Source organism: Crassostrea angulata, chromosome 8 (genome assembly GCF_025612915.1).
Source record: "Crassostrea angulata isolate pt1a10 chromosome 8, ASM2561291v2, whole genome shotgun sequence".
Lineage (NCBI taxonomy): Eukaryota > Metazoa > Mollusca > Bivalvia > Ostreida > Ostreidae > Magallana > Magallana angulata.
The window spans coordinates 17,993,244-18,005,656 of NC_069118.1; the positions used below are offsets into that span (position 1 = coordinate 17,993,244).

At 32.2% G+C, this 12,413-nt stretch overlaps 1 protein-coding gene across 1 annotated transcript; it reads left to right on the forward strand.

The window, feature by feature from the left end:
* Positions 1-5,706: 5,706 nt before the first annotated feature.
* Positions 5,707-10,338, forward strand: LOC128161762 (NADH dehydrogenase [ubiquinone] 1 beta subcomplex subunit 11, mitochondrial-like). The gene is made up of 3 exons (XM_052825154.1): positions 5,707-5,959; positions 7,299-7,435; positions 10,040-10,338. The coding sequence occupies exons 1-3, from the start codon at positions 5,735-5,737 to the stop codon at positions 10,194-10,196; spliced, it is 519 nt and encodes a 172-aa protein (XP_052681114.1). The 5' UTR covers positions 5,707-5,734; the 3' UTR covers positions 10,197-10,338.
* Positions 10,339-12,413: the final 2,075 nt, after the last annotated feature.

Here is a 12,413-nt window from a genome sequence, read left to right on the forward strand (position 1 = left end):
ATTATCTAAACTAATGAAGGGTGCCGTGTCCGATCTAATCAGGTGTCGATTTCGGAAGAAACCCATTAAATGAAACGACATACCATTTAAACATTGAAATCGAGTTAGACTGTTCAACAGATTTGCGCCGGATAAATACTCATAAAAAAGAAGGATGTCAGTGCAGAAAAAAAAAATGAATTTAATAAATTATTTATCCCGCAGTTTTGATTGACATGTTGTTCATTTTATTCTGGTTTTGTAAAGTTTGTACAAGGCTAAAAATATTTTAAAAATTGAGAAGACATATGAAATTTGATTATAAATATTATTTAAATTCCTGCCCTGGACTATCACTGGACACTGATATGAATCTTTTGGAGACCACCGGCGCCCGAAACCAACCACCACCACCACCCCGCCGCAAATCCTAGTACCGCACCCTTTGTCTGTTTAACGTTTGTGTGTTTTTTTAAATTTATCAGATTGGTTTAAACAACAATGGATTGGGAAACTATGATTAAATATAAAAAAAAATCTAGTCCAAATTGCGTACTCGGGTAGAATTTCCAAAGGAGTTTTTATTCATTAATAGTTATATCTATATTCCGGTATTACATAAACGTATATCGTTAAGAGTACTAGTTCGGTCAATGTTTATATTTTAAAAGTCTCTATTAAAGTATCAAGCTATTGTTAACTCATACCTTTAAAGTGAAAGTGCACTGCCAAATTTATCGTTCTTGTTTCCAAAGATTTTTCAAAAGGTTTTTGTAAAACAAGCTTCTTTACTAATTTTTACTGTTTTCACCATAAGTAACATTTAACATTGAGCAAAATTGTTAATATTTTTAGGTTTTAAAATTTTCCAGTATGTACCGTAAAAAAGAATTAATGGATTCTATAATTCGTTGCAAAAAGCAACGAAAGAAACAAACACTTAAACAATTTTAATTGCACAGAAGTTCATAAAATAAATGTTCCATTTCTTTAATAAAAATATTTCAGAGCTATGAGACTATTCATATACCTTTACATGAAAACGCCCCACCCCATCGCTTACCCTTCAACCAAGGCCCTAATCAGTCCACTCATACTCCCTCATCCCTCAAAGAAAACGGCATTCGGATCACCAGACCTTTTTGTTAGTTTAATCTTCATGCGTGGTTCTAGAGTTCTAGAAAGGGTAAAGGGGAGGGGACCAGACTAGGCAAAATTTACAAACTTCTCAAATTCGCATCGTAAAGTTTCCGAAAATAGGCCATCAAGCCACCCCCCCCCCCCCCAATCCCTTGAACACCCTCTCCTGTGGAAAATGTCTCGATCTGCGCTACTATAATCGGACATTGACATTCATCTACTGGAGAGCGCCGGTGTTCAAAACTGACCCCCCTTCCTTGCAAAATCGCGCCTTTACTTTGTCTACCTTGTTATTATAGAGTACTGATTGATAAGATTTATTAAATAACAAAAGAGTGGAATATCAGAAATAAAGAAGTATACATGAATACCTGTGGAGTATTTCTAAAAAGATGATATACAGATAAATACATTTACATTTATACATGTATATTACATAAGCTTATCTTAATGTGAAAGAGATCGATGAATGTTTCTATTTACAATCTTTACCAAGATGGTTATAGCAATCTTAAAGTTAAAGTGCATTTCGATATTTATCGTTCTTGTCTCAGCTTTTTCTAAAACTGAAAACTTAAAAAATAAAAGGATTTACTTCATTTGTCCGTTTTCTCTTTACGTTACAAATATCCTTCAACAATATTTTAAATATTCAAATGTTTTTAAAATCTTCAGTATATTAACATGAAGAATAAATGATATCTAGAATAAAATACTCTTTTCTTAAGTTTGATATATACGTTATTCTTATCTACAGATCGCGAATCGATTGTGGGTGGAGTGCAAGTAGTACTGTACCTATTTAGTTGTGAACGTGTATACCTCGCACGATCGAAGACGTATCTGGTGATAGGGATATCCGGGGAATTATAGCCATCTCCGCTAGTCAAGGGTCTAGAATTCACTCTGATCCTCTACATCTTTGTCTAGCGAAGATGGGGTGAAATAATTAAGCAAAATCCCTTCCAAGGAATCCAATTAGTGACGTTGTGGATGGAAAGTAGAATCCGCGCCTCTGTGATGACGATCTCCATGTTCATGGTGACCGTCAGAGGTAGCACAGAGTTAGGTCACTAATTAAGCCGTTATCGAAGGGACAAATAGCACCCTCAATACAACGGGTACCGCTACGTCCTGCATTTCATTTTTTAAGTGGTTTGTTTTTTCATTAAACATGGCTTCATTATTAGGATAGCTTGGAATTGGGACAGTACTGTATGTACTGTAAACATGCTGGTGTTGGGTCATGTTGTGAACATTCATTTGAATTTATTGGTTTAATGGTGTAAATACATTTCCAATACGAATTTTGTATTTACATTCATCCAGTATACATTGTAAATTCAAATGTTTGTTAGTTATCAAACAATAAACATTATATGATATACTTTTTGTACATTCCTTGATATTTTTTCTACATTTATATGCTTAAAAGATCTTTATATGCTGTGCCAGAAATCTTTTTAATTAATTTAATTTATTCTCTTAAATAAATACGCGCAAAGATATACTTGTTTTATTTATTTATTAATTTGTTTTTTTGTTTTCCGTTTTTCTTAGGACGTTATATGAAATACTTCCTTTTCTTTATTTTCTTTGTACAAGTACAATGTAGGTCTTCGTTCAAACAAATAAAACAAATAAGCTCTGTGTACGTAGTCGGCGGAGTTTTGCCTCCCCTGGTCTACCTGTCTTCAATCTACTGGAGAGCGTCTAGTAACCCTGGCACCCGTTTTCTTCCCTGCCAAATCCCGGATATCTGTCGAAATTGGCATATGATTAAAATGCATGTTAAATTGTTCAACATATTTGTCCCTGATAAAAGGTTATTAATATTTTGCAAGCAACGAAGAGGAAACTCAAAGCTAACGAATTAGTTATCCAGCAGTTTTGATTGACATGTTGTTCTAGTTTTGTAAGAGTTTTAAAATGTTGAACATATCTTTAAAACTGGGAATACTGTTGGATATTTGATAATTATATACTGTATATTCCTCCCCTGGGATATCACCGGACACAGGAATGGATCAACATGAGAACACCGGCGCCAAAAAAACCAACTGTTTAACGTTAATTTTTTTAAAATTCTTTTATTGATCAGATTGGTTTAAACAACAACTGATTGGAATATTTAAGATTCTTAATGCACTTTGAATTTTTTTCCAAAGTGCGTATATATCGACAATGTCAACGCACTTTGAAAAAAAAATGTCGATTTCTTGAACTTTCAGATCAAATTCGTAGTAAAATGTATTCCTGTTATAGAGTCTGCGTCATATATCGGGCCATCCATATCGCAGGTTATGCATTTTTTCTGAAATGTTGCCACCTCCATATGAATCATGAATCACCTAAGAATTTTATTTTACTGTTAAGTATATTCTATGCGTGTGAAATTAATAATAAATATTATGTGGATTGATCATATGTAACTGAATTATATTTATGTATATTTACAGGATGATCTATTTTAAAATCACAAATAAACCATATCACAGCGAACCCAAAGCGTCTGTTAATTTTTTCTTCAACCAAAGGGTCCCTGTTACAGGTACATGGTCTGGGTGCATAAACTGTGTTTAGCTTTAAACTGAAAGTGCGTTGCGAGATTTATCGTTCTTGTTTCTACACCTTTTTCAATTTTTTTTTAAAACATAAGCTGCTTTACTTATTTTCTTGGTTTTGTTTGTACGTAACAAATATCCTTCAACAATATTTAATATGTTTCAAGATTTTAAAAATTTCAATATATACTAACATAAAGAATTCATTATATTTAGTAAAAAAACACCTTTTATGAAGTTAGGTTTTCATGTTATCCTTATATATTGATCCCAAATAGAACCTGATGGAGTGCATTTTGAGGAGTACCTAGTTGTGACCGTGTTGACCTCACACGTGGTTATTAATTGACATCTTCAGGGTAGCCATCTCCGATGTACAAGGAACTAAATCTAATTTAAATCCTTGTCTAGCGAATTGGGGTGTATCCTTAAGTAGCACTAAGTAGTGGCGCGTGGGTGTATAAAGATACATTCGAGGCCTCTGTGATTATTGTCACTGACAACTGAAAAAGTTTAGGTGTTCTTCAGAGGTATCACAGAGGAACGTCATTATGCTATGGATACATTAAGTACCCTCATACGACAGGTACTACTATTTCAAGCACTTCATTTTGATTGGGTTTTTTTTCATTAAACATGATTTCTTTACCTGCATCTTCAATCGGGACAGTGCTGTAAACATATCCGCGTTGTGTCATATTGTGAATATTGTATTTATTGGTTGCATGGCGTAAATACTAAATCCAGTTAATTTTGTGTTTACATCTACCCACTTAATATTGTTGTTAAGTCGAAAAATATAAACAAAAACTGTTGACAACTTGTCAAATAAAATAGGCACTCGACGTTATATATTTTTCTCGCAATAAAAATTAACGTATACGTATATCCTCTACCTAATAATACAGTATTATTAAATAGAGGGTATATATATGTCATAATTTTTTATTTTAAGATCAACGTCATATGGTTGTAGAATAAAGCTATGTCGATTTGCCTGAAAGTATTTGTTGGACATATTTATCAGAGACTATGACAAGTTCAAATCAATAAAGGGACAATCATTCTATCCCGATAAAGAAAATAGAGACATTAATTCGTATATTCTTCTAGTTCACTGGAAAATAAATAAACGATTTTCTTCAAAAATTCTGATAGTAAAGTAATATTTTTAAAACTAAAGTTATTAAGTTATTAGTAAATTTCTTAAGTATATACATATACATTAAAACCGTGTAGAGTAGATTCCAGTTCAGTTGAATAAACATTGGAGTCAATTTTCAACAGGGTCAATTTTCAACAGGGTCAATTTTCAACGTGTTGAAGTCATCAGAGTTTATAAAAATCTTTTTTCAAACTGTTGAAAAATGACCCTGGGAATTGATTTCACGACCTTTGGTCTAAATTTTCAACATTAAAAAATGACTCCCGGGTCAATTTCGAGTCAACCCAGATCAATATTCTTCGTTACAGGCACAGAAACTATAGTTATAATCACATGTAATATCAACAACAAAAATATAAGATCATCATCATTGAACAATATGACAGGTAAGCCCCCCAATACCTCTACTTCACGCACTTTATTTTCATTTTAAACATGAATTAACATCAACATGTGCTTGAGGAAAGTAACCTACCCACGCACTTTATTTTCATTTTATACATGAATTAACATCAACATGTGCTTTGGGAAAGTAACCTACCCTCCCACTCACCCCGACCAATTAAGACCATCGTGGTTGTTTTTGATAATAAAAAAAATTCTGTGCAGGGCCTTAGGGTGGGGGTGGGGGTGGGGGGGGGGGGTGGGGGTTAACATACATTACTTTTCAGATAATGTTGAGTTCATAACTTTATTAGTCAACCTGCGTTGAAAAAGTCTTTTTTATGTAAGTTGGGTAGTTTTTCATAAATTGTTTATAATTCAGTACCAATCAAGTTCAACTTTATTCGCTTTAAAAGAGATAATATGTGTGCCCTACTCATTCTGCCAATCCGGATATATTTGTCGGGAATAGGTTTTCGAATTTACACGCGCGTGAAAGAAAATGGCGACCTTCCTGGGAAGGACATGTCGGCTCCACCAACAAATGAGTGGAGCAAGGCGATATATACAGCGCCATTCTCTGCGATTTGTCTCTACATCCGACAAAAAAGAAAGTAACCTTAGTATACCATTTACACCCGAAGATATAGCAGACGAAACTAAAAGAAAAGAGCTTCATAAACGTTTAGAGGAACACTTCAAAGATGAAGACTTGAATTCACCCAAAGTAAGCCAAACATTCACCTGAAAAGCCTAGTGACAGGTGTTTTAAAAATAATCTTTCGTCATGGTAAAGGAACCAGATGTGAAATCTCGAGGTTTCACGATTTGTTTTATCATTATGCATGTTTTTCGTACTGTTAATGCCGCTTTAAATTTGTAAACAGGTAAACATTCTCTCTAAAGAATATACATGTACTTATATATAGCCAAGGTTTGCTTTACTGGTAGACCATGGAAATTAAACCAGTTTAATAAATAGGTTATGTTATACTTAAACTATATATTTTTTAATTGGCTTTGTTTTGTTTAGATTTAACTCTTATATCAAAAAGGTGCTTTAATTTTCATTTGATTACTCATGTAATTAGGATTTAATACACAACTATTCAAATTTCTTAAGAATATCAGTGTGCCAAAAAAAAACAGACAAAATTTAACTGAACATTTATTTACCTTTCTTGAGAAAAATGTAAGCTTTAGTATGTTTAGTTTGTTCTTTTTCCCCACTCACAACAGACCAATTTGAAGTAACTGCAATACTGCTCTCTTGCAGGGCAAATTCATACACTGTACTAAATATTTAATAAATGGATAATCAAATGACAGATATGAAGAATTTAATGATTTTTTTCAGCAGTTTGCTTTGCAAAAAAAGAGTAGTGCTTGCAGTTTCTTTGAAGGTGTCTATTATGCTAGATTTAACATGTTTTATGTATCAGATATTCTAAAAGAAAAGATAAGCTGTTAAATCTATTTCTAAACTTCACATTGTTCCTGTTTTGTCAGAGATTTTTCTGCTTCTTATGTTGAAATTTCATCACTTCCAAACATTAATTATAAGGCCTAACAAAGAAATAGGCTTGTTTCCGCTTTCAGACTGAAAAAAATTAGGGTCGGAAGGTAGGCTTTTTTTTTTTTTTGGTCATATATTTGACTTAATGAAAGCCCAGACGAAAATGATCTGATGAACTTTTTCCCCGGCTGGTAGGAACATTTCTCGAGCTCAACTGGCATGACGTGCTGCCATTTGTAAATAACAAGCATCTACACAACACTGATGACATCTAAATAAGTTCTATAAGCGTTTTTACAACTTAAATTTAGAGGACACAATAAATTTTTTAATCTGATAAAAACAAAATTTTAACAAAAAACAGATTAAAACGAAAATTTACGAAAAAAAAATCAGAAATTTTTTGGGGCCAACAGGTTTAAGTTAGGATCGGTCGGGAAAGTGGAAACAAACATATTTTTTTGTTAGGCCTTAAGATGTATTAAGTCTTTAATTTATAAAATTAATGCTTATAAATGAAGCATTAAAACCTACCAATATTTCTTTACAGAATCGAATACCCTATGGATATGAGGAAAACGTTCCAGAGGTTGACAAATTTAACTATCACACAGTCTGGTGGTTTTGGTTCGTCATACCGGTAACCGTGGGAATTGCCTTTTTCAACTTTTCTCTGAATGATTATGGGTAAGAATTGTTGGTACTATTAGAGCTGAAACGAATACCATAAATTGATATTCAATTATTCAAGACTGCTATTTAGTTTGTATTCAAATATTCATCTACAAGGTATTATGCCTGTTTACAAACTTAATGAAAATATGATATTATACCAACATATTTGTATGTGAAGTTAATATACCAACATACATGCATGTACTGTCATACGAATGGACGTGTAAAATGTGTAACTTAGCATAAAAGTGCCCATTATTTAGATGCGCATTTATTTATTTTAAGCAAGTAATATTTGATAAAATAACATCTTTATTATTATTAATAAGCACTATCAGGGAATTCATCACTTTCTTCATGTACATGTACAGTAAAACTCATTTAGTTTGAACACAGATATAGAGAATTTTCAGATATACAATGTAGCAAATTTTTGCATAGTCCCCTGCAAAAATCTAATCCGAAATTCTTGCGGTTATAACGAACTTGGTTATGATGACTTTATGGATACAGAGAATGAGTCCCATGTAGGTAAAAAATAGCATAATTCACTTCTTTTACAACAAAAGTTTTTAATAGTTTTAAAAAATTAGCTTACCAATTGAATCAATTCTTTGAATGAGTTTATTTATACATAAATCCTTCAATTTACCATCTAATTATTTAAGTTTTCTAAGGAAGGTAATTTATTTCATGCCACAATAAGCTCAAATGGTAGTCATGTGAAAGAAAACAAGTATATAGCAAATTTGCTATAATAATTATTACGAATGTGTTATACAGTTATAACGAATAACAGATATTGCAAAGTAAATCCACTGGTCCCTAGGACTTTGCATTAAATGAGTTTTATTGTATAACAGTTCACCATGTTTGATTATTATATTGATAAAACCGATAATGGCCTCATTTCCATTAACATTTTGTTTATTGAAAAAAAAATTAAAAGATCATTATAAAATATCACTCAGAAACTAAAACTAGCACCCCCATATTTAGTATATTATTTTTGCTTTTGTTCATTCATGATTCTAGTGATTTTAATATAATAATCATGAATCTGGAATGTTTGTCATTGTAAGGTGTAAACCCTGTTTTTACTTTCAATGTAAACTAGTAATCAAAGTACTGAAGTACTGACAGGATTTGTTTTTATTGATTTTGATATATTTAAAAATCAACGATATGTAATTTTGCATGGCAAGTAGTTTCTTAGCCGTATTTGATTTACATTCAACCAGATGATTGGCCTTCTCCGTAAATCTCCAACTCTCTGCTTGTTTGAGATTTACGGAGACAGCTGAGTGGCTGGTTTAACAAGACTCAATTGAACTCTGGCGTAGGAATACATACTACTCAAATATATCTAAATGGTTCGTACCATTTAAAATCTATTTTCAAGGTACCTGTATTTACTAATGAGTTTCTTTGAAAAACAATGCTTCTGAATTAATTACATCAAATTTATCAATTATTTTCAAGTACTAAGTCTTGTCAGCAGTGATGATTTGTACTTAGGTCCAAACACTTCCGTTTTTATAGAGTAACTGCATAGGAAAGTTGATTAAAATCAACTCCCAAAAATGTCAGAGACCAAAACATCAAAGAATGAGGAAATTTACAAATTACGAGGCTGATGGGTATTTGCCTTTTAGTTGATTGTGGTGCCTTTATCTATAAAACAAGTGTACTTATATATATACAATGGTTTTGTTTTTAATATAATCATAAGAAACAAAAGCTCACATGCTCAATTTCAATTTTCCATCGCCACGAGGATGCTGTATATTTTACAGCATTGCATACAGGTATTAAACTTGTGACCGAATATTCATATTTTACTAAATATCTATTCAAAAATTATACATTCCTGCAGTCGAACATTGGTTTCAGCTCTAGTCAATATGTTATATGTGCATATGTACCAGTGCATTACAGTATAATTAATACATGCTATTCAGATCTGTTTCATTTGAGAGAATAAACAAAACTCGCGTATGAAGAATGATCTATAAGTCAGGCAGGGGGTTTTGTTAAACATGTTTACTCTATTATTTAAGGAATTAATTTCTTTCTTTCTATGTTGTAGTGTTGTTTCATGCATATCTGTTAGAATCAGTTTTTGTGAATTTATTTATAATCACATTTTGAGGGTACCGTTACATAATTTTTTTGCCTATGATCATATCAATGCAATATGTTGTTAGAAATTGCCTGTCAATAAATATTAAATTTCATAAATCAACTAAGCAACAAAATCCTCGAAAATTGGATTGATGAAACATTAGTACCTTTTAACATCACTTCTGGCAGTTTATGCTTTATGAACTGTTTCACTGTTTATGAAAAAGTGTTAACTTTCCAGAGTATGAAATGGATAGAAATTGATTCCTTTCACTGATATTTTAATTGTATTATGCTAAAAAATGAAGTTTTTAATTTAAGTTCAAGCAGGTTAGTTGTAGGCAAGTTATGTTATACAATAAAGATGTATTTGTTTAGACAATAACACATTACGGCCAGATTTAAACCATTAAAGTATTCAAATGTCCAGTAACTGATAGGTAAAATTAAGTATGTGCACATCATTTATTGCATTTTAATTTGTACTTTTAGTTTAAGAAGCTGGTCTGAAAGAGAAGCAAGGTTAGTCATGGAAGAAAGAGAAAAGAAGGGCCTGCCATATGTTGAAAAGAATTATATTGACCCCAGTAAGATTGAGTTGCCCTCCGAGGAGGACATTGAGGCTTGGGATGTGAAGATTAAAATCTAAAGAGACCAGATACTACTCATGTACAGCTTGTTTCAAAAGTGAATGTGTATATTTAATGATACAAAACTGTAAGGACATTGCATTCAAGTGTTTGAATGGAAAACATTTATTTGTTGGAAAAATAAAAGTAATTAAAATTTTATTTGATTGCTTTTTATTCTATAATGAAACCATAACCCTTCAGCTTATCTGACTTGAAGACCATCAAGAACTGATAATAGATTAAAGAAATTATTTTTAATATTTTGATTTACTTGAAGCAATAGTTTTATTTTGCTGCAAAAAAACTTACTGTTATGATAATTGTGAAAGTAACTGAAACCTTGATGTATAATGTGATGAAAATAAATTATTATTCCACAAAAGGAATATTATTAAGCAAACAATTTTTGTACAGGACAACAAGAGGGCAATATTGCTTCAACCAAGACCTATAAATATTTTTTGCCAACCAAATATTGCTAACAGAAGTTTGTAAAACATGATCATTTTGCTATTTATGTAGAAATGTCATAATTAAATTCTCCGGCATGAAAATTGCAGATCATATTACCGTGAGAAAGGAATCTTCTAGGCTTATAAACGTGCGTGAACAGGGTTTTTTTTTTTAATTCTCAAAATTGTTTAAAAGTTTTCACTCTATTCTCAGTTCAGGATTGAGCCTGATCTCAGGGATCAAGTGAACTGCTTTTGTGGAGGTTGGGGTTATTTTCACATATTCATCTTCTCCAGAACAAATGAGCAAATATCATTGGATAAATGGTATTCAATTTCAATGAAATGTTGTAAGGAAATAATGGAGAGAAATAGTAGGAAGTAAGATGACAAGTTCATCCGGGCTTTCCCTTCAAAAGTTTCCGTGAACCCCACCTGCCATAATTTATTACATGTACTAAAAATTTAATAGGTGACTCAATGCTTGCAAGAGGAGGGAACTTGGAAATTATACAAGTTACTGGTTTTCCTCAAAATAAAACTAACGTATTTTGTGCTGCACATTTGAGATCTGCATGTAGTTTTACTATAATATGTACATTTACTTGAAAAATATTTATAAATACAGGAGAGAGTACTTGGATGGATCAAAGAATACCATTATTGCGACCAAGTATGTCCAAACAAGATAGAAATTATGTACATGTAAATTCATTAATCAGACATTCTTTGAATAATAATGACTAACATATCTAGTTTTTCTTTTCTAGTTAGACTTTTGGCCATTTTATTTAAATAAATGTAATAATGAACAATTTTTAAGCACAATTTCTTTAAAACCGCTACATGTACACCCATAAAAAACCGCATGGTAGAGATTTACTTTATTACATGTAGCATGAAATTTTTGGCTCGTTTGCACTTGGATATTGGCCATTTATTGAATATTGTAATGAACAGTTCGTAAGCGTAACTGCTTCACAAATTTTTTCAGACACTTTGAACTCAGGGAATTAGGACACAACGTGCAGATGTGCATGTATTACCCGGACATTCCGGTTTCATTTTTTTGCCGGGAATTTTGGCTCTTTTGCACTCAGACTTTTGTTGTAATGAACAGAATGTAAGCGCAACTTCTCTTAAACCGCCACAGTGCAGAATTTCCAGAAACTTTGTTGTGAATTAGGACACAATGCGTCGACGGCACATTACCAGGAAATTCCGGTTCCATTATTTTTCCGATAAGTTTGGCTTTTTTGAATGTAGAATTTTGTTGTTAGATGTGCTTGTTTGCTGGAAGTGTTGATATGATGATTAATAAGGAGTTATCCACCTTAATTCAAATACATATATTTTGTGCATTTAATGCGTTCACTGCCGTTTATTATGTGTACTGTCAAGTAATGGAGAAGCGTGGGGTATGCGAGCTTGCTCACTTTTCTGTGATATGTATGTATAAAATGGTGAAATCCAATAAGCAAGTATTCGAAGGAATAATTGGCATGTGATGTTATTTGTCAGCTTCATGTTAATGTAATTAGAAGCGATGTTTTTCCATAGACGGTGAACTAGATTACGATTAAGTCATTTTGATCAACTGAAACTGCTAAGCGACTTTTCCTACGCTGATTTAGTTCGGAAAATATGACGTATGTCATCAATATCATTAGCGCAATCAATATTATTAGTTACAAAAATCCCTGCTTTTGTTGCCTCGCTCTCTATGCTATAATGAGGCGTGCCCAATCCCTAATCAGCTTTAGGAAAGAAGTATTTAATGGA